General features: G+C 45.9%; 1 protein-coding gene across 1 annotated transcript; it reads left to right on the top strand.

The window, feature by feature from the left end:
• The first annotated feature begins 509 nt into the window (after window positions 1–509).
• LOC143927339 (uncharacterized) lies at window positions 510–22,182 on the top strand. Its single transcript, XM_077451354.1, has 6 exons — window positions 510–875; window positions 15,235–15,326; window positions 16,487–16,605; window positions 18,398–18,865; window positions 19,829–20,452; window positions 21,696–22,182. The coding sequence occupies exons 3-6, from the start codon at window positions 16,492–16,494 to the stop codon at window positions 22,164–22,166; spliced, it is 1,677 nt and encodes a 558-aa protein (XP_077307480.1). The 5' UTR covers window positions 510–875; window positions 15,235–15,326; window positions 16,487–16,491; the 3' UTR covers window positions 22,167–22,182.
• Window positions 22,183–23,540: the final 1,358 nt, after the last annotated feature.

The raw sequence follows: 23,540 nt of genomic DNA, 5'->3' as shown, positions 1-23,540 counted from the left end.
CCTGAAAGCGTACTTTAGTGCCTCCCATGCAATCCTGGACATACTACATGAAGCAGAAGTGATACTACCATTTTTGACCTGATGGACGCACCTGAGTCCGCCTTTGACTGCGCAATTGCGTAGTCGCCCTGTTAGCACAACCATAGTGCAGTTTCCTATTTTTCGGAATAATTTTTTCTCGAAACAGTTCCCTCGTTACTGACTTGAAGTTACTGTGTTTTTTTTTTGTTTTTTTTTTCTATTTTTTTTCTATTTTTTTGTTTTTTTATACATGTTTTTATAGCATTCTCTCTGTTTACTGCCTGAACCTTATTTTTGTTATCCTGAGGGTGCAGAGTCAGTCCTGTCATGGGGCCCGTTAGGGCCCCCCCTGGGGAGGCAGACGCTGGGGCTGGGGGTGCCATTTGGTGCCGGCTCGCCCTGGAGTCGATGCCCTCGGGGAAAGACAGGCTCGCACGGCCAGTGTACTACTCAGACCGACAGTATGCGGGACCCGAGCCCGCCCTGCTGGCCTGCTTTGGAGCTAGGGCCATTTGGGCTGGATCGGAAATCCATGCTGCTCTCTTGCAAGACTACCTTCCCTCTGAGGAGTGAGGTACCCTTGCCAAGTCCGGATAGGTTATCAAATCCGGCAGGGATTATTTCCCATATTGTTATGCGATTTGCACAAGTTAATTGGTATATGTTTGCGGGCCAATGGCCCTTGTCTTTTATGTTGACTAATCCTTTGTTTCTTTTCTTCTTCTTTTCTCTTTCTACCCCCTGTCTTCCCCGAGCTGTGGTCCTGACCCTCACCTATGCATGTTGGTCCTGGAGGTCAACGGACTGGGAGTCCTATCTATTGGAGGCTCTTTCTGCCCCCACAGTATTGCAAGGTAAGAGTGCTCTGCCCTACCACGATGGCTAGGTCATACTCATCCGACTTTTCGGTGATCACCCATAATGTACATGGCTTTAATTCCCCAGCTAAAAGGACTAAAGCCTTCCAATTCTATCACAAACAGAAAGTAGATATATTGCTATTACAAGAAACACATTTTTCTAAGACGTCAGCCCCAGGTTATCTTAATGTCAAATACCCGCAGCTTTACTTAGCTAACGGACCCGATGAAAAAGAGGGGGTAGCTATTGCTTTTTCTAGACGAACCCCATTTACGCCCATCACCATAATTAAGGATAAGGGAGGCAGATATATCATGGCAGTAGGACGCATCCATGACCAACTCGTTTCCTTTGTGTCTTATTATGCCCCAAATTCAGGACAGGTGGACTTTTTTAGTAAGATGTTGAGGATACTGATGTCCAAGGTCCAGGGACAGGTGATCATGGGAGGGGATAGCAACATACCGCTTGACAGAATTATGGATAAATCCAACCCTGACAGACCTGCTCTCAAAAGACCGCCGACTGGGAGCAATAGGGTAGCTAGACTGTTACATCTATATGATTTAATCGATGCATGGCAAGAGAGTAATCCCACTACTAGGGATGAGCCGAACATCCCCCGGTTCGGTTCGCACCAGAACTTTCGAACGGACCCCAAATTCGTAGAGTGCTAATTTTAACGGCTAATATGCAAGATACTGTCCTAAAAAGGGTTTGGGGACCTGGCTCCTGCCCCAGGGGACATGGGTCAATGCCTAAAATGTTTTTAAAAATGCCCGTTTTGGCGGGAGCACTGATTTTAATGACGATTAAAGTGAAAAAAAAAGTGAAATATTCCTTTAAATATGGTGCCTGGGGGGTGTCTGTAGGATGCCTGTGAAGTGCCACGTGTTTCCCGTGTTTAGAACAGTCCCTGCACAAAATGACATTAAACGGAAATGACACCATTTAAAACTGCTTGCGGTTTTAATGTTATATCTGGTTCCTGCAATATGGTTGAAAATCATTGAGAAAAATGGCATGGGTAGCCCTCCCTGCCCATTACCAGCCTATTTGGGTCTTGTACGCATATTAAGGGGAACCCAGTACCCATATTTAAAAAAGGAAATGCGTGTGGCCCCCAGGCCCTATATACTCAGAACAGCAGTATACAGGCGGTGCAAACAAGACAGGGACTGTGTAGGTTTGTTGTGTTAAGTTGAATCTGTTTGTAATTTTCAACTGGTACATTTTAAAGTGTAGCTCCAGTAAAAAAAAACGATTTTTAAGCTTTTTGGAAAACATAGGGAAGGGTTATCACCCCTGTATAATTTGTTTTGTCGTCCATCTTTTTTCATCTCACTTGCTGTTGTCTCCTTCCGTTTGCAAGTAGGAGATGTTTGTAAGTTGGATGTTTGAAAGTAGGGGCCTGCCCTATATGCTCTGCAGAAATGGCGGAACAAGGTGTTGGTTTTGCCACAACATTGTAAGCCCTCAAAGTGACTCTTGGTGGGCGCTGGAGCGCCCTGCTGTGAACGATTATATCAAGAATTGTAATTACATGCCATTGTGAACAGTGGTAGAAAAATTGACCTTTGGTGGTTGTGGTGCTGGTGCCACAACACTATAAGTCCTCACTGTTACTCTGGGTGGGCACAGGAAGGGGCCCTCCTGTGAAATATTATATCAAGAATTGTAATTACATGTCCCTGTTAAACAGGGGCAGAAAAATTTGGCCTTAGGCACTGGTGCTGGTGCCACAAAAAATGCAACCTCTCCCATATACTCTAGTTTTATTGCAGGAATTAGCCCTGCTGCAAAGCATTGCATCAAAAATTTTAATTAAACGCCCCTGTTAAACAGGGGCAGAAAAATTGGGCCTTAGGCACTGGTGCTGGTGCCACCACACTGCAACCTCTGCCATATACTCTAGTTTTATTGCAGGAATTAGCCCTGCTGCAAAGAATTGCATCAAAAATTGTAATTAAACGCCCCTGTTAAACAGGGGCAGAAAAATTGGGCCTTAGGCACTGGTGCTGGTGCCACCACACTGCAACCTCTTCCATATACTCTAGTTTTATTGCAGGAATTAGCCCTGCTGCAAAGCATTGCATCAAAAATTGTAATTAAACGCCCCTGTTAAACAGGGGCAGAAAAATTGTGCTTTAGGCACTGGTGCTGGTGCCACCACACTGCAACCTCTGCCATATACTCTTGTTTTATTGCAGGAATTAGCCCTGCTGCAAAGCATTGCATCAAAAATTGTACTTAAACGCCCCTGCACAGACCTTTCTGCAAGGCCTCCCGGAGATGTCTCATCCTCTGCTCCCTCTGCGATGGCAAGATAAGGTCGGCAACCTTACCCTTGTACTGTGGATCAAGGAGAGTGGCCAGCCAGTAATGGTCCCTCTCCTTGATCCGAAGAATACGAGGATCCTTCCGCAGGCTTTGCAGGATCAGGGAGGCCATGCAGCGTAGGTTAGCTGAGGCATTCGGTCCGGAGTCCTCTGGGTCACTAAGGACAACATGATCCGCAGCTACCTCCTCCCTGCCACGTACAAGTCCACGTGTTTCTTGGGACTGTAAGTCATCCCTACAAGACTGCTGCTGCTGCTGCTGCTGCTGCTGATGCTGAGTGCCAGCCTCCACCTCCATGCTGACACAATCATCCTCCTCCTCCTCTTCCTCCTCCTCATCCTCTTCCTGTGTGATGGGTGGCACAGCAGGAACACTGTCTGGATAAAGGGGGCCTTGAGAGGCAAGAAAGTCCTCCTCTTCCTGCCTCTGTTCTGCCTCAAGTGCCCTGTCCATTATTCCACGCAGTGTATGCTCCAAGAGGTGGACAAGAGGTACAGTGTCACTGATGCATGCACTGTCACTGCTCACCATCCTTGTGGCCTCCTCAAACGGTGACAGGACAGTGCATGCATCCCTGATCATGCCCCACTGGCGTGGTGAGAAAAAACCGAGCTCCCCTGACCCTGTCCTGGTGCCGTAGTCGCACAGGTACTCATTGATGGCCCTCTGCTGCGTGTGCAGCCGCTGCAGCATGGCCAACGTTGAGTTCCATCTGGTGGGCATGTCACATATAAGGCGGTTCTTGGGCAGGTTCAACTCCTTTTGGAGCTCAGCCAGCCGAGCACAGGCATTAAATGATCGGCGGAAATGCACACAGACTTTCCTGGCCTGCTTCAGGACATCCTGTAAGCCGGGGTACCTGCCCAAGAACCGCTGCACCACCAGGTTAAGGACATGAGCTACACAGGGCACATGGGTCAGTTGTCCCTGTCGGAGGGCGGAGAGGAGGTTGGTGCCATTGTCGCAAACCACCATTCCTGGCTTAAGCTGGCGTGGCGTCAACCACCTCTCGGCCTGCCCCTGCAGAGCTGACAAAACATCCGCCCCAGTGTGGCTCCTGTCCCCCAAACAAACCAGCGCAAGCACGGCATGGCATCGTTTTGCCTGCATACTTGCGTAGCCCCTGGAACGCCTACGAAGCACCGCTGGTTCTGAGGACAGAGCACTGGAAGAGGCCATGGAGGAAGAAGAAGAGGAGGGGGTGGAGGAGAGAGGTGTGTCACAACCAATAGTAGCATTTTGGAGGCGTGGTGGCGGAACAACCTCCAACACTACTGCACCTTGTCCTGCATCCTTCCCAGCTGCCAGAAGAGTGACCCAATGGGCCGTGAAAGACAGGTAGCGTCCCTGTCCATGCCTGCTGGACCATGAGTCAGCGGTAATATGCACCTTGCCGCTGACCGCCCTGTCCAGTGAGGCAAGGACATTGCCTTCCACATGCCGGTAGAGAGCCGGAATCGCCTTCCGTGAGAAAAAGTGGCGTTTGGGGACCTGCCACTGAGGAACCGCACATTGTACAAACTCACGGAAGGGGGCCGAGTCTACCAACTGAAAAGGCAGCAGTTGAAGTGCTAGCAATTTAGTCAAGCTAGCATTGAACCACTGGGCATGTGGATGGCTGGGAGTGAACTTCTTTCGCCGGTCCAGCAGCTGGGGCAGGGACATTTGCCTGCTATAATCGGACATGGGTGTACCGCTAGCAGAGTTCCCGGAAGCACTTGGCTGTGACACACCTAATTCTACACCTTCATTCCTCTCAGAGCAGGTTTCAGAGAGGACTGAAGGTCTAGTGGGGTTGGAGATGCCAGCTGATGAGGAGCAAGGAGAGGTCCGCTTTGTTCTTTGGTGTGGGTCTTTGAGGTACGCTTGCCAACGAGCTGCATGGCAGGTCAACATATGTCTGGTCAAGCATGTGGTGCCCAAGCGGCTGATGTTTTGGCCACGCGAGATACGCTTGAGACATATGTTGCAAATAGCAGCGGTGCGATCTGATGCACTCGTCTCAAAAAAGGCCCACACCAAAGAACTTTTAGAATAATGCGCAGAGGCAGCGCCCTGCACAGGCGAAGCTCTGCGGTGTGATTCAGTCGGTGTGCTGCCCCTAAGCTGGCCCCCGGAGGGCATCCTGCCTCGTTGGACATGTGCCTCCTCCTCCTCTCTCCTACCAGGCACCCACGTGGAGTCAGTGCCCTCATCATTCCCTCCCTCTTCATCGCTGTAGCAAACCTGGCAGTATGCTGCAGCTTATGGAACATGACTGCCAGATTGCTGTCCTTCTTGAGCATCCCCTCTCTCTGCGCTCACGCTACTGCCTTCCTCTAGCTGAGTGTCATCATCAGAGCCCACAAAACACTGGGCATCCTCCTGGAGCATGTACCCAACACTGTGCTCAAAGAGTTCAGGAGACTCCTCAGGAGGACGTGGTGGGTCTAGGGAAGGAGTCACTGATGATGACATTGAGAGGAGGGAAGACGATGCGTTGGCAGCTGTTTTGCTAGTACCCTGAGACTGGGTGAGAGAGGATGAGGAGGATGAAGAGGGCTTGGTCATCCACTCTACCAAGTCGTTGGCATGTTGCGGCTAAACATGTCCAGCTGCCGAAAAGAAGGACAAGCGTGTCCCATGGCCACGTGCTGATGACAATGCACCGCGTCCACGACCAGCACTGTTGTCTCTAGACACAGAGCCTGCTTGCCCTCTTTTATCGGCTCGCGCCTGTCTGCCTCTCCTTGCTGGCCTTCCACACATGGTAATGGCCTGAAGGGAGTTGGGTAAAAAAGCAGTTGGGTAGTGTATATTGTGCTAGAGGCACACAACACCCACTAACTCCTGCAGATGCCTTTATTATAGAACACCAGAGATAAAGGGGTATATACAGATGTATACTGTGCTGTGCTGGAGGCACACACAACTTCCAATAACTCCTGCAGATGGCAAGTGGTCTCAAATAGAGAAGAGCTATGTAGGTGGATATAGCGGTGTGTACTGGGTACAGAGCACGCAGACAGCACGCACAAGCTCCTAACACTACTGACTGCAAGCTCTATTATAAAAGATAGATCACTAGCTATATAGGTGAGGTGAATATAGCGGTGTATACTGCGGTCAGGGCACGCAGACAGCAACCACTACACAACAGCAAGATCGAAAATCGGCCGAAAACGATCGGTGTGTACTGTGTTGAAGGTACACAGAACACCCACTGCTTCAGACGCCAACAAACAACACAAGGCCGCCGCGCTGGCGGCCTTATATAGTGTGGGGCGTGCACTACACAGCCTGAGCTATGATTGGCCACAGGTAGGGATGAGCCGAACACCCCCCGGTTCGGTTCGCACCAGAACTTTCGAACGGACCCCAAATTCGTACGAACGTTAGAACCCCATTGAAGTCTATGGGACTCGAACGTTCGAAATTAAAAGTGCTAATTTTAACAGCTAATATGCAAGATACTGTCCTAAAAAGGGTTTGGGGACCTGGCTCCTGCCCCAGGGGACATGGGTCAATGCCTAAAATGTTTTTAAAAATGCCCGTTTTGGCGGGAGCACTGATTTTAACCACTTGGGTACCGCGCTATTGCCGAATGACGGCATTAGCGCGGACCTAGATTTCCGGGACTACGTCTATTGACGTAGTCCCGGTTACGAGCGGCCTGCGCGCCCTGTGATCGGCGAGTCCGTGAGACTCGCCTGATCACCGATCCGTGTAAGGGGTCGATCCCGACCCCTTATCACGTGATCAGCTGTCAGCCAATGACAGCTGATCATGTGATAGAACGGAGCCGGTAATCGGCTATTATTCCTCCTCGCGCTGACAGCGCGAGGAGAAAAAAAAAAAGCCGATCACCGGCGGCCGTGATCGGGACATCAGTCCCAATCACGGCCAGCAATGCAAGGCACCACATGCCACCTGCCAGTGCCCACCTGCCTCCCGCAGTGCCATCCTGAAGAATAACTAAAAGTAAAAGTAAGTGCCCCCCGTCTGTGCCCATAGTGCCCACAGTGCCACCCACAGTGCCACCCACAGTGCCACCCACAGTGCCACCCCACAGTGCCACCCAATCTGCCTCAAAGGTGCTGCACCCCAGTGCCGCCCATCAGTGCCCAGCAGTGCCGCCCATCAGTGCCCAGCAGTGCCGCCCATCAGTGCCCAGCAGTGCCACCTATCAGAGCCACCTATCAGTGCCCATCAGTCCCATCTATCTGTGGTACCTATCAGTGCCCATCCGTGCCACCCATCCGTGCCACTTATCCGTGCCACCCATCCGTGCCATCTTATCTGTGCCCATCTTTGCCCATCAGTGCCGCCTTATCTGTGCCTATTAGTGCCGCCTTAACTATGCCTATCAGTGCCCACCAGTGCAGCCTATCAGTGCCCACCAATGCAGCCTATCAGTGCCCACCAATGCAGCCCATCAGTGCCCACCAATGCAGCCCATCAGTGCCCACCAATGCAGCCTATCAGTGCCGCCTTATCAGCGCACTTCAATGAAGGAGAAAAATGACCCGTTTGCAAAATTTTATAACAAACTATTAAAACATGATTTTTTTTTTTTTTGCATCTTTTTTTGTTTGTTTAGCAAAAAATAAAACTCCGAGCTGTAACTAAATACCACCAAAAGAAAGCTCTATTTGTGGGAAAAGAATGATAAAAATTTCATTTGGGTACAGTGTTGTATGCCCGCGCAATTGTCATTCAAAGTGCATCAGCGCTGAAAGCTGAAAATTGGTCTGGGACTGAGGGGGGTTTAAGTGCCCAGTAAGCAAGTGGTTAATGACGATTAAAGTGAAAAAAAAAAAAGTGAAATATTCCTTTAAATATGGTGCCTGGGGGGTGTCTATATAGTATGCCTGTGAAGTGCCACGTGTTTCCCGTGTTTAGAACAGTCCCTGCACAAAATGAAGCGTTAGAGAGAGGAGGTGTGTATCCGTTGCTCCGTGTTGCACATACAATCATCCATAGAATGTTCCTCACTGATGGCGAATCATTCACTGACATGACATCAATCTGGAAATAATACATAGAAACCAGTGGCAGCCCGTCTAAAAAAAAAAAAAGTAAAAAAAAAAAAAACTGGCCCTTTAAGACATTTAAAAAAAAAAATGGTGCCGCCCCCCCTCAGTCTAAAAGAAAAAAAAAAAAAAACGGGCCCTTTAAGACATAAAAAAAAAAACCTGATATACTACCCAATAATATTTTTACCCCCTGATTGCCCCTAGTTAACCCTTTCACCCCCTTTTGCCAGTGTCACTAAGCGATCGTTTTTCTGATCGCTGCATTAGTGTCACTGGTGCCGCTAGGTAGCTAGTTATTTTTTTAGGTTCACCGCCAGGTTTTTATAGCGCTAGGTACCCCCATATACTACCCAATAATGGTTTTAACCCCTTGATTGCCCCTAGTTAACCCTTTTACCAGCGATCACCGTATAAGTGTCACTGGTGACGCTGGATAGCCAGTTAGTTATTTAGGTTCCCTGTCAGGTTTTTATATAGCGCCAGGGATCAGCCAATCAGCGGCTGAGCTGGTGATTACAGGGAGGAGACCGCAGTCAGTTTTCTGTCCGTATCATAAAATCGTTTTATTTTCTCGGGTTATACCGCCCCCTACAGGAGAACCGGACACTGACACACACAGCTGTAGCTCTGCCCCCCATGGATGGGACCTCAGCTGGGAAATGATAAAGGACCCCATATCATACAATCGTATTCACCCCCATTCAATCAGATTGTACAATCATATCTACCCCCCCATACAATCAGATTGTACAATCATATCCATCCCCCATACAAGCAGATTGTACAATCATATCCACCCCCCCATACAATCAGATTGTACAAAAATATCCACCACCATACAATCAGATTGTACAATCATATCCACCACCATACAATCAGATTGTACAATCTATATATGTAATATGAATGTGAGCGATCCGTATGAAATCCGGCCGATTCTTCTACTACATAGTTGATGGCAGATCTATAGGAGATCGTACAATCAGATTGCATTGTGTATAGCAGATCGTACAATCAGAGTGTATTGTGTATAGGAGTTCGTACATTCAGATTGTATGGTGTATAGGAGATTGTACAATCATCTATGGAGGTCCAGGACCCCCCCTATTAGACGGATTAGGAGGGAAGATATGATTGGACGATCATCTATAACACCTGGATTGGATGCCCAGTAATAAGATGGAGGGGGAGGGGGAGATATGATCTTTATGGTGGATTTGGTTGTGAATCTCCATACACAGCGTCAGATCCATCATCCAATAAGGGGAGACTCTCTTACACTAACTCCTCTCCCTCCCGGCTGAGACACCTCCCCCTCCCGGCTGAGACACCCCCCCCCCACATGAATGGCGGGGGGGGGGGGGGGCTGTGCTTAGGGTGGGCGGGGACAGGGAGGGGTGATGTGAATACACTATCGTCTGTGGGCGGTGTTTAGGGGATGGGCGGGCCACAGCGCCCGCCCCCCTCCCCTCACACTGACAGGTCCAATGGCCGAGGATTTGGTAAGAGTGGGCGGATCCTGATGGGGGTAAACAGAGACTAGTTCTCCATCGGGTCCGCTCCTCCATGTGGTCACGTGACTATTTTTTTCTTCTCACGTTACACAGACTGAGACTAACGGTCGAGTCTAAAACTACCATGCCTGGCAGAGTGGTGGCGTGCGTTAGCTGTGACGTCACAGTGTAGCTCCCGTCTACTATATATAGTGAGTGCGGCGCCGTGCCGAGTCATTATTGTCTGGAAGCGTTGGAGAGAGGAGGTGTGTATTTGTTGCTCCGTGTTACACATACAATCATCCATAGAATGTTCCTCACTGATGGCGAATCATTCACTGACATGACATCAATCTGGAAATAATACATAGAAACCAGTGGCAGCCCATCTAAAAAAAAAAAAAAAAAAGTAAAAAAAAAAAAAAAAACGGGCCCTTTAAGACATTTTAAAAAAAATATTGCGCCGCCCCCCCCTCAGTCTAAAAAAAAAAAAAAAAAAACGGGCCCTTTAAGACATTTAAAAAAAAACCCTGATATACTACCCAATAATGTTTTTAACCCCCTGATTGCCCCTAGTTAACCCTTTCACCCCCTTTTGCCAGTGTCACTAAGCGATCGTTTTTCTCATCGCTGCATTAGTGTCACTGGTGCCGCTAGGTAGCTAGTTATTTTTTTAGGTTCACCGCCAGGTTTTTATAGCGCTAAGTACCCCCATATACTACCCAATAATGTTTTTAACCCCCTGATTGCCCCTAGTTAACCCTTTTACCAGCGATCACCGTATAAGTGTCACTGGTGACGCTGGATAGCCAGTTAGTTATTTAGGTTCCCCGTCAGGTTTTTATATAGCGCCAGGGATCAGCCAATCGGCGGCTGAGCTGGTGATTACAGGGAGGAGACCGCAGTCAGTTTTCTGTCCTTATCATAAAATCGTTTTATTTTCTCGGGTTATACCGCCCCCTACAGGAGAACCGGACACTGACACACACAGCTGTAGCTCTGCCCCCCATGGATGGGACCTCAGCTGGGAAATGATAAAGGACCCCATATCATACAATCGTATTCACCCCCATTCAATCAGATTGTACAATCATATCTACCCCCCCATACAATCAGATTGTACAATCATATCCATCCCCCATACAAGCAGATTGTACACTCATATCCACACCCCCCATACAATCAGATTGTACAATAATATCCACCACCATACACACCATACAATCAGATTGTACAATCATATCCACCACCATACACACCATACAATCAGATTGTACAATCTATATATGTAATATGAATGTGAGAGATCCGTATGAAATCCGGCCGATTCTTCTACTACATAGTTGATGGCAGATCTATAGGAGATCGTACAATCAGATTGTATTGTGTATAGCAGATCGTACAATCAGAGTGTATTGTGTATAGGAGTTCGTACATTCAGATTGTATGGTGTATAGAAGATTGTACAATCATCTATGGAGGTCCAGGACCCCCCTTATTAGACGGATTAGGAGGGAAGATATGATTGGACGATCATCTATAACACCTGGATTGGATGCCCAGTAATAAGATGGAGGGGGAGGGGGAGACATGATCTTTATGGTGGATTTGGTTGTGAATCTCCATACACAGCATCATATCCATCATCCAATAAGAGGAGACTCTCTTACACTAACTCCTCTCCCTCCCGGCTGAGACACCTCCCTCCCCCCCCCCCCCCCCCCCCGCACATGAATGGCGGGGGGGGGGGCTGTGTTTAGGGTGGGCGGGGACAGGGAGGGGTGATGTGAATACACTATCGTCTGTGGGCGATGTTTAGGGGATGGGCGGGCCACAGCGCACGCCCCCCTCCCCTCACACTGACAGGTCCAATGGCCGAGGATTTGGTAAGAGTGGGCGGATCCTGGTGGGGTAAACAGAGACTAGTTCCCCATCAGGTCCGCTCCTCCATGTGGTCACGTGACTGAGACTAACGGTCGAGTCTAAAAATAGCATGCCTGGCAGAGTGGTGGCGTGCGTTAGCTGTGACGTCACAGCGTAGCTCCCGTCTACTATATATAGTGAGTGCGGCGCCGTGCCGAGTCATTATTGTCTGGAAACGTTAGAGAGAGGAGGTGTGTAGTGGTTGCTCCGTGTTACACATACAATCATCCATAGGATGTTCCTCACTGATGGCGAATCATTCACTGACATGACATAAATCTAGAAATAATACATAGAAACCAGTGGCAGCCCGTCTAAATAAAAAAACGGGCCCTTTAAGACATTTTAAAAAAAAATGGCGCCGCCCCCCCTCAGTCTAAAAGAAAAACAAAACAAAACGGGCCCTTTAAGACATTTAAAAAAAAAACTGATAATACTACCCAATAATAGTTTTTAACCCCCTGATTGCCCCTAGTTAACCCTTTCACCCCCTTTTGCCAGTGTCACTAAGCGATCGTTTTTCTGATCGCTGCATTAGTGTCACTGGTGTCGCTAGGTAGCTAGTTATTTTTTTAGGTTCACCGCCAGGTTTTTATAGTGCTAAGTACCCCCATATACTACCCAATAATGTTTTTAACCCCCTGATTGCCCCTAGTTAACCCTTTTACCAGCTGGTTAGCCAGTTAGTTATTTAGGTTCCCTGTCAGGTTTTTATATAGCGCCAGGGATCAGCCAATCAGCGGCTGAGCTGGTGATTACAGGGAGGAGACCGCAGTCAGTTTTCTGTCCTTATCATAAAATCGTTTTATTTTCTCGGGTTATACCGCCCCCTACAGGAGAACCGGACACTGACACACACAGCTGTAGCCCTGCCCCCCATGGATTGGACCTCAGCTGGGAAATTATAAAGGACCCCATATCATACAATCGTATTAACCCCCATTCAATCAGATTGTACAATCATATCTACCCCCCATACAATCAGATTGTACAATCATATCCATCCCCCATACAAGCAGATTGTACAATCATATCCATCCCCCATACAAGCAGATTGTACAATCATATCCACCCCCCCATACAATCAGATTGTACAATCATATCCACCACCATACACACCATACAATCAGATTGTACAATCTATATATGTAATATGAATGTGAGCGATCCGTATGAAATCCGGCCGATTCTTCTACTACATAGTTGATGGCAGATCTATAGGAGATCGTACAATCAGATTGTATTGTGTATAGCAGATCGTACAATCAGATTGTATTGTGTATAGGAGATCGTACATTCAGATTGTATGGTGTATAGAAGATATGGTTGGAGGATCATCTATAACACCTGGATTGGATGCCCAGTAATAAGATGGAGGGGGAGGGGGAGACATGATCTTTATGGTGGATTTGGTTGTGAATCTCCATACACAGCGTCAGATCCATCATCCAATAAGAGGAGACTCTCTTACACTAACTCCTCCCCCTCCCGGCTGAGACGCCTCCCTCCCCCCCCCGCACTTGAATGGCGGGGGCTGTGTTTAGGGTGGGCGGGGACAGGGAGGGGTGATGTAAATACAGTATCGTCTGTGGGCGGTGTTTAGGGGATGGGCGGGCCACAGCGCCCGCCCCCCTCCCCTCACACTGACAGGTCCAATGGCCGAGGATTTGGTAAGAGTGGGCGGATCCTGATGGGGTAAACAGAGACTAGTTCCCCTTCAGGTCCGCTCCTCCATGTGGTCACGTGACTGAGACTAACGGTCGAGTCTAAAAATAGCATGCCTGGCAGAGTGGTGGCGTGCGTTAGCTGTGACGTCACAGCGTAGCTCCCTTCTACTATATATAGTGAGTGCGGCGCCGTGCCGAGTCATTAGTGTCTGGAAGCGTTAGAGAGAGGAGGTGTGTAGTTGTTGCTCCGTGTTACACATACAATCATCCATAGGATGTTCCTCACTGATGGCGAATCATTCACTGACGTGACATAAATCTAGAAATAATACATAGAAGATAATATAGAGAGAAATCCCCCCCTCAGTCTAAAAAAAAAAAAGTAAAAAAAAAAAAAAAAGTAAAAAAAAAAAACGGGCCCTTTAAGACATTTAAAAAAAAAAATAATTTAACAATTTAACATAGTGTACTGTGGCGCCGGTCGCAGTGCACTATGAGAAGCGCCACGTTGATGCAATCACAAGATTGCATCCATGGCGCTTCATTTGCAGGTTAAAAACCCGCCTTGCGGCGCACTGTAGAACGCCGACTAGCTTCCGCCCGTACAATCACTGTGATTCTACGGGCGGGAACATTGTCATTCAAAGACAGGCAGGTCACTTCTGGCTTTCGGCTGCTTCACGAAACCCGGAAGTGACGTCGGCAGCTCCGTTCCTCAGCCCGAGCGGAGCTGCAAGCACGGTGAGTGGCATAATTGACTCTGACTGTGAAAAAAATGAAATAATTAAGTAAATAATAATTAATTACCAAATGCACCTGACCTAAGCCTTTCCTAGACCACTCTCTGTGTGCTGTACACTTGTGCAGGAATTATATTAGAGAGCAATAAGCAATTTGTAAAAGAAACAAATCATTTCATGCTTCTTGCAGGAGGATCACATCATGCCATGCGGTATTCTTATTCAGCAAGTGCAAAGCAATGGTCTGCTCTGTTGCTTGTTACTCACAGTTATTGTTAATTTGCTGGAAAAGACATTTTATAAACCTTTTTTGTATTTTAGTGTAAATATGAGCTCTGAGGACTTTTTGACCCAGATCTCATATTTAAGAGGCCCTGTCATGCTTATTTCTATTACAAGGAATGTTTACAGATAACTCACTATGACACTATGTGTGGAAGGAAGTGGAATACAGGGGACGGATTAGGTGGATTACATAAAGGCCGTGGTTTATGAAAAGTGGGAGGGGCCAAAAATGATGGGCGGGGTAATGATGGGCGCCAGACCCATCCAAAAACGTCACCAGCCGCCACTGGAGAAATCTATAGAAATAAATGTCATCTCCACACACACCATTACAGGATGGGATTTCCCAGTCCCTGACCCCAGAATCCCAGTGCTGCCAATCAGTATGATTACACCGATGGGAAATCCCTCACTAATATATTGACTTTTATTATTATTTCCATGTATAGAAAGTAAATGTTTTATTTCCAGCGCCGGGGTTGTGGTGCCTTAGTGCCTGTTCACACAGGGGCGACGCGACTTGCAGCGCGTCTCACAGACGCGACCTGCACACGACTTCAGCGGCGACTTGCAAAATGACTTCTGTATAGAAGTCAATGCAAGTCGCCTGAAGTCGCCCCGAAAATACTACAGGAACCTTTTTCTAAGTCGGAGCGACTTGAGTCGCTCCTATTAGAACGGTTCCATAGTACAGAACGGAGCGCGACTTGTCAGGCGGCTAAGTCGCCTGACAAGTCGCGGTAGTGTGAACGGGCACTTACTGGGCAAAGTCTTTCCATCCATGTCACACATCGTATCTATACTGGTTTATAAGATTTTTTTTTTGTTACAATAACTTGAATTAAAACATTAAAACTAACAATTTTTGTTTTTCCCTCTGCATGTGTAGGAATTATTCTAGACGTACTTTGAGCCTTTGAAGAGATTTTTGAAGAGCTTTTTTATTGGATTTTAAATTCATTTGGATATCAAATTTAATTGGTAAGTGTCTTTTTTATAATATATAATATATATATATATATATATATATATATATATATATATATATAATTTTATAATATATAAAATTGTATTATTGTCTTGTTTTCTTGAAGTTCAGGTAAAAGTTAACTTGGGCTAAAAATACATACATACATACATAAAATAGTTTAACCTTTTCTTACCTGCCCTGGTGTCCAAAATGCAGGGGTGCACTTTGCCAAAAGTGCAGGGTTCAGGGGTGCATTACACACAGAGTGCAGGGTTCAGGGGTGCGTTACACACAGAGTGCAGGGTACAGTGGTGCATTACACACAGAGTGCAGGGTTCAGGGGTGTGTTACACACAGAGTGCAGGGTTCAGGGGTGCATTACACACAGAGTGCAGGGTTCAGGGGTGCGTTACACACAGAGTGCAGGGTTCAGGGGTGCATTACACACAGAGTGCAGGGTTCAGGGTTGCATTACACACAGAGTGCAGGGTTCAGGGGTGCGTTACACACAGAGTGCAGGGTTCAGGGTTGCGTTACACACAGAGTACAGGGTTCAGGGTTGCGTTACACACAGAGTGCAGGGTTAAGGGTTGCGTTACACACAGAGTGCAGGGTTAAGGGTTGCATTACACACAGAGTGCAGGGTTCAGGGTTGCGTTACACACAGAGTGCAGGGTTAAGGGTTGCATTACACACAGAGTGCAGGGTTCATGGGTGCATTACACACAGAGTGCAGAGTTCAGGAGTGTGCTACAGAGTGCAGGGTACAGTGGTGCGTTACACACAGAATGCAGGGTACAATGGTGCATTACACACAGAGTGCAGGGTTCAGGGGTGCGTTATGTACAGAGTGCAGGGTTCAGGAGAAAATGCTTTCAAAAATTGTATTATTATTATTATATTAAAACAAGACAGTTTCAGATGGAAGGGGGATGGGTTAGCACCTCATTTGGGCTACTGACGTCTGCGTCCCCACTGGGAGGATTCTGCTCACTTCCTCTCCTGCTGAGATGACAGGAAGTGAGAAGAAACTATCCCAGTCAGGACATAGAAAACAACGAAACCCTTTATCCACTCCATCCAAATCTACAAGAAAACATTTTGAGTGGAGTTCCACTTTTAAATTTGTACTTAAACTTACCATCTTTTTTTTCTTTCTTTCTTTCTTTAGATAAGATGACAGCAAGAATTCAAAGGGATACCAGAGGGGTGGAGGTAGGTATGAAAGACCCTACCATCCTTCAGACAGTGTTATTGGTTTGCAAGGAGCCGAACTTGACATTAACCTTGGTAAGTATCTTGTAATGTTTTAGTCATTAGTTAGTTCTGGGTGTCCCTGGTGAAGAACATCCCGTGTGTATAAAGCACAGGCTTGTACCAACTACAGCAGAGGGAGGGAGAGGAAACCCCTCTGAATGGAGGACATGTCTCCTCATTGAGGGACGTCTTTAATGAATGTTCCTTTCCTGGAGAATTGGGGATGAGCGGTGATGGCAGAATCGGGTCCTAGTGCTTATTCCAGCCAGTGTTCATTCAGACCTCACATTTTTCAATTTAGGTTTAGTCTTAGACTTTTGATCAAAATGCCGTTTTAGTTGTGTTTTTAGTCATCTGAATTGTTTTAGTTGACTAAACTAGTGGTAATTTAGTCAACGGGGGGGGGGGGGGGGGTGCATTTACCTATTTCCCCAGCACAAACTTTAATGTACTTTATATAGATGAGCCCCTAAGTCACAGGGGGTCCTTGTACAGCTGCAGAGTTGGTACAAATAGTAGGTCTGCCCCTCAATTTCTAGCCCCCCCCTCCTGTATTCCTGTATTTGGGATCTTCAGATCCTTACTTTTTTAAATGCTTTCTTATTAGTAATTCTTTGTAAAGATAGTTTAAAAAATCTAATAATATTAGTCACTTGACCCCTTAATGACCAGGCCATTTTTTGCTATACGGCGGGGCGTTACTTGAACTGATAATTGCGCGGTCGTGTGGCGCTGTACCCAAATAAAATGTACGTCCTTTTATTTCCCGCCACAAATAGATTTTTCTTTTGGTGGTATTTGATTACTTCTGCGTTTTTTTTTTATCATATTTTTTTTACTTTCTGCTACAAAACCTATCCAATAGGAAATATAAAAAAATATATAATTTCTTTATAAATTTAGGCCAATATGTATACTGCTACATATTTTTGGTGAAAAAAAAAATCCCAATAAGCGTATATATTGATTGGTTTGTGCAAAAGTTATTGCGTCTACAAACTATGGGATATTTTTATTTATTTTTGCTAGTAATAGCGGCGATCAGCGACTTATAGCGGCACTGCGATATTGCGGTGGACATTCTGATACTTTTCACACTTTTTGGGGACCAGTGACACCGGTACAGCGATGAGTTAAAAAAAAAAAAAAGAAAAAGGCTGTAACTGTACTAATGACACTGGCTGGAAAGGGGTTAACATCAGGGACGACCAATGGGTAAACTGTGTGCCTAGCCAGTGTTGTGCCAAACCGTGTGAGGTGCTTTCACTAGGGGAAGAGATGGAACACAAACTCCATCCCTTCCCTCCATCAGAGCTGTTTTACCTGATGATTGGCGGGTGGCAGAGGTCATCGGGTACCCCGGCGCCCGCCAAGTGTAATCACAACGCGCGCCCCTACCCAGAAGTGTCGGATCACGTGTATATATATATATATATATATATATATATATATATTAGGCGATCTGGCGCACAGGTGCCGCTCTGTAGCAGTAAAGCTGCTATAGGACGGACCTGAAGCGAATAAAGCAGAACACCAACCAAGGCAGTTCCTGAATTTCAGATGGAATGGGGGAAGTGTTAGAACCTCAGTTGGATTTTTATTGCTGTCTGCAATCCTGATGGGAGAATTCCGCTTACTTCTTCTCCTTCTGGGATGATAGGAAGCAAAAGGAAACTTTCCCACTCAGGGCATAGAGCACAATAATCTTTGGAAAAGTTTGAACCCTTCCCCTCCCCCGCTCCATCCAAATCTTAATGAATGATTAGAGTTCCAGTTTAGAATATGTCCATACACTTACCTTTTTTGTTTTGTTCTTTTCTTATAGAATCTGGATAAGATGGGACCAGGAGAGTTGGAGATCCCCATGTGTGATGGAGACAGCTTGAATCTCTTATGGTCATACGAGGATAAAGAGGAAGACAAGATACTGAAAGAAGAAGAAGAAAGAAAGAAAGAAATCATAGCTGACGAAATAATGAAAGCAGAAATAGCTAAAGAAAGGGAGAAATGGAATGCATACACGTTCAGCTGCATGTCTGTTCCCTCAATATACAAGGAAAAGAACAGGGAAAACACCAGAGAATGCTGCCGGTGCATCCCGTGCTGCGAGGCCTCGAAGTGCTCCCCGTGCTGCCTGAAAATCCCGTGCTGCAAATGCTGCCGGTGCGTGCAATGCTGCCAGTGCTGCCCATGCTGCCAGTGCTGCCATTGCTGTGCTAAGTGTATGTGTTCCCTTCACCCAATTGGAATTCTGCGTTTTGTCTTGGCACCTATATTGAAGATCTTAAAAAAAGTAAGTTTTCTATACAAGTTTTTTTTTTTTTTTAAGGATCTAGTAGGGAGTATAAGCTACCAGGTTTTTTTTCTTGCCATATCACATCTCTTCACACACAAAAAATGTCATTCCCATGCCCTATTCAATATATCTTTTATCATACACTCACACAGCATTTTCTGGCTTTTACATTCTCTTTATTTCATATACACAACGTTTTTACATTAACATCATTTTTTTTTTTTTCTTTTTTCACCATTATCCTTTTATTCTTATTTACATTTATATATATCCCTTACCACCCATTATCTACATTTTGACTTTTTTTTTATTTTATTGCATCCATTTCACATTATTTATTTTTTACTTTTGCCCATTTCTATTATTTTTTAATTACATTTTTCTATCTTTATTTCTATATATATATATATATATATATATATATATATATATATATATATATATATATATATATATATATATAATGAAAAAGATGGGACCAATGTTTCAATGCAATTCTTGTTTACTTGAATTTCATTCCAAAATACGTACAAAAAAGTGCAAGCCACTGTACAGTTTCAAGCATCACTGCTCTTCCTCAGGCTTATCTGGCTATCCATGCGTCCGATGCCCCGCATATGGATTTAGGGGACCAGATGCATGGATGGGGGGTGGGGGGGGGCACCCTGCATACGGGCTGCCACTGCCTAAATGTATTAAACTCATGACACTGGCTGAACATTTAGAAAGGGTTCCTATACTGTACACCGAAGTTCCAGCCACCTATCAGGCCGACCTCCTCTATGGAGACCTTTTCCTGATAACAATTAGCATTTTTGGGGAAACACATAAATCATAAATGACATAAAGCCCTAAACTGATAAGTATTGTAGAAGTGACGGGCTGTTTGTGATGTAGCTGAATGGTGATCCTCCTGTGTTCTGTAAATTAATTAATTCTTTATTTTTCTCTTTTCCACAGTACGGTTTCCTATTCGGTTGCTTCATCGGCTGTAGAGATATGCACGAAGATCCCGATGAGGGCGAGGAAGCGGAAGAACAGCCAAATGAGGAGATGGAAGATCAGAGCGGGGAGAAGGAAACTAAGGAAGGAGAGGTGAAAATGGAAGATCAGAGCGGGGAGAAGGAAACTAAGGAAGGAGAGGTGGAAATGGAAGAAGGGAAAGAGGGAAACTGGAAAAAGAGGTTCTTCAGGCCGTGTGCCTTAATGAATATAAATGTAGAGACGCGGTGTCACAAAGATAGGGATGAAGAGGAGGAGAAAGCCTGTGGAGGAGAAGAAAGTAAAGAAGTAGAAAGCGAAGAAGTAGAAAGCGAAGAAGTAGAAACCGAAGAAGTAGAAACCGAAGAGAACGGAGAAGAGGCAGAGAAAAAATATTATGTGGCAATACGAGCCGCCTGGGCTCCCGCAAAGGGCACGGAAAAGACTGAAGAACAAGAGGAAGAGGACGGCGAAGAGGAGGAAGAAATCAGATGTCGATGTTGCTGCTGTCCTCAATGGCGTTGTCCTTCTTTAAACCCAACAACATTTGCGTTTGATCTCGTGGGTTGTCTCCTAAAACCTCTGTGGAAGTGGATGAAAAACGTAAGTACCGTTGAAAATTATACTGCTTAGGTAGTTCCTTAGATAACTAGCAGTCTCTCACAAGTAAGCAGGTTAGGACCAGATGAAGAACAAAGGCTTCTGGGTAGCTGGAGACCATGCTTCCTATGGGGGGGGGTCACAAGTACAGTTCTTAAGAAATTGTCCAGTGTTAAATTACAGATCTTTAACCACTTGCCTACTGGGCACTTTCACCCCTTTCCTGCCCAGGCCAATTTTCAGCGATCTCACACATTGAATGACAATTGCGTGGCTGTGCAACGCTGTACCCAAATTGACAATGGCAGAATCTGTTACTATCGCTTATTCTAGGGGATGAATAGTAATTGGGAAATGTTTTATAGCCAATTGCAGACCAGGCTTTTTCTGGCACTTTTTGTTTACAAGTTAAAATCTGTTTTTTTTTTTTTTTGCTAGAAAATTACTTATAACCCAAACATTATACATTTTATATTAGCAGAGACCCTAGGGAATAAAACAGAGATTGTTGCAATTTTTTTATGTCACAAAGTAAATCAAACGGAATATTTTTTTTTGGAACAAATACATTTTAATGGATAAAAAACAAAACACAATAGTTACCCCCATTTTTTTCTAAAAACTTGAAAGATGATGGTATGCGGAGTAAGTTGATACCCAACATGTCATACTTTACGATTGCGCCTGCTCATGGAATGGCGACAAACTACGGTACTTAAATACCTCCTTAGGCGACACTTTAAATGCCTTTACAGGTTACCTGTTTAGCGTTACAGAGGAGGTTTAGCACTAGAAGTATTGCTCTCACTCTGTTTGTGGTGATACCACATATGTGTGGTTCAAATACCGTTTACAAATGCTCGGGCAACTTACGTTACGTATGCGTTCACTTCTGTGCGTGAACACGGAGGGATGGGGGGCACTTTAATTGTGGCACTTTAATCTGGTCCCTCCGGTCCTCCAAGGCCATAGAGTAATTTATACTTCTAAAAGCACTAAACTCATGACACTGGCTAAACATATAGAAAGGTTTCCTATACCGTACACAGAATTACCCGCCACCTATCACGATGACCTCCTCTGTGGATATATTTTCCTGATAAAAACTAGCATTTTTGAAGCACATAAATCATAAATGACATAATAATAAGTATTGCAGATGTGACAGTCTGTCTGTGAAGTAGCTGAAAGGTGATAGTCCTGTATTACATTGACTAATAAATCCTTTTTATCTTCTGTTCCACAGAACCCTTGCACAATAAACTGCACCGCCAGCTTTGGAAATGAAGATGAAGATTCAGATGACAGTGAGGAAATGGAGAGAGAGAGGCGGCTAAGAGAATATAGGGAGAGAGTAGAGAAGAGAAGACAAGAGAAAGAAGAACGGGAGAAGAGGGAGAGAGAAGAGCGGGAGAGAAAAGAGAAGGCTAAAGAAGAGTGGATGAGAAAGTGGGAACAAGAGGAGAGGAAGAGAGAAATAAAGGGAAGAGAAGAGGAGAAAGCACGGGAAGAGAGAGTGAGAGCAAAGAGGGTGAGCGAAGAGATGGCAAAAGTCATCTCGCAAGACAGGGCGAAAATGGAGCGGGCGATAGAAAGACAAAAAAGGGAAACAGAGATAGTAAAAAGGGGAAGGGAAGAGGAGAAAGTCAGGGAGGCGAGAGTGAGAGGGGGGCGTAAGAAAGTGTGGGTAAAGGTTTTGAAAGAGACCGGGGAGTAGACGGTGTGAGAGAGAGTGGGGGGTAGACAGTGTGAGAGAGAGGGGGGTAGAGGGTGTGAGAGAGAGAGAGGGTAGAGGGTGTGAGAGAGGGGGTAGAGGGTGTGAGAGAGAGAGGGGGTAGAGGGTGTGAGAGAGAGAGGGGGTAGAGGGTGTGAGAGAGAGAGGGGGTAGAGGGTGTGAGAGAGAGAGGGGGTAGAGGGTGTGAGAGAGGGGGTAGAGGGTGTGAGAGAGAGAGGGGGTAGAGGGTGTGAGAGAGGGGGTAGAGGGTGTGAGAGAGAGAGGGGGTAGAGGGTGTGAGAGAGAGAGGGGGTAGAGGGTGTGCGTGAACACGGAGGGCGCTGTAATTCTGGCACTTTAATCCCGTCCTCCAAGGCCATAGAGTAATTTATACTTCTAAAAGTACTAAACTCATGACACTGGCTGAACATATAGAGAGGGTTCCTATACTGTACACAGAATTCCTCGCCACCTATCAGGATGATCTCCTCTATGGATACATTATCCTGATAAAAACTAACATTATTAAGGAAGCACAGTAAGAGATGTGGAATAGTCTCCTTCCAGAGGTGGTTCTGTCCAGCTCAGTAGACTGCTTTAAAAAAGGTTGATCCAGGGAATATCCGATTGCCTCTCGGGGGATCAGGAAGGAATTTTTTCCCCCCGGCTGTAGCAAATTGGATCATGCTATGCTGGGGTTTTTTCGCCTTCCTCTGGATCAACTGTGGGTATACACAATCTTTCACCCACAGATAACTTTCATATTAACCCTTAAAATTAGAACTTTTAATTATTCATTTTCGTGTCCCATAGACTTTAACGGTGTTCACAACAAATTTGTGGGTGGGTGGAGGGCACAAGGGGACACAGTGGGTGGGTGGGTGGGGGGGTGGAGGGCACAGGAGTAGATCATGCGGGGGACCGTGGGAGTTACATGGGGCCTCCTGCGGTCTTGTTGGGACCTGGGCCCCCTACACCTGTACTGACTGCCATGCCGCCCGCTATTACAGCCACTTCCTGAATCCCTTGCTGCTGCTGCTAGACGTGTTGCGGAGCCTCTCCTAGGCCCCCAACGGCCCAGGCCGTTCTCCCCTGGGATACAGCACAGTCTAGGGCACACGTTCACGCAGGGTCTTGAAAGATGTTAGATCGCTATCGTATTTTGAGAGATACTAACCTGGAAAGTTTATAGTTACAATAAAAGTGTAAAAAACACATAAAAAATAAATAGAAATTGTTGTTTTTTTTTTATATGCAATATGTATTTATTTGTATAGAATAACAAACATAAACAACAAAAGTCAGGGGAAATATTTGTCAAGCATTGACCACAATGAGCAAATAAACATGTTCGATTCATAAGGTACAACTTAATAA

Source organism: Lithobates pipiens, unplaced genomic scaffold (assembly GCF_037356315.1).
Source record: "Lithobates pipiens isolate NorthernLeopardFrog02 unplaced genomic scaffold, aLitPip1_a1.2 Scaffold_23, whole genome shotgun sequence".
Classification (NCBI taxonomy): Eukaryota; Metazoa; Chordata; class Amphibia; order Anura; family Ranidae; genus Lithobates; species Lithobates pipiens.
The sequence above is the reverse complement of the archived record's forward strand: the minus strand, read 5'-3'. Positions and strand labels throughout refer to the sequence as shown.

What these genes read in the sequence shown, in the direction of transcription:
- LOC143927339 (XM_077451354.1), top strand. Translation starts at nt 16,492, where the DNA reads ATGACAGCAAGAATTCAAAGGGATACCAGAGGGGTGGAGGTAGGTATG. An exon ending in CGAACTTGACATTAACCTTG is followed by an intron (nt 16,606 to 18,397) that starts GTAAGTATCTTG and finishes CTTTTCTTATAG; the next exon opens with AATCTGGATAAGATGGGACC. An exon ending in TATTGAAGATCTTAAAAAAA is followed by an intron (nt 18,866 to 19,828) that starts GTAAGTTTTCTA and finishes TCTTTTCCACAG; the next exon opens with TACGGTTTCCTATTCGGTTG.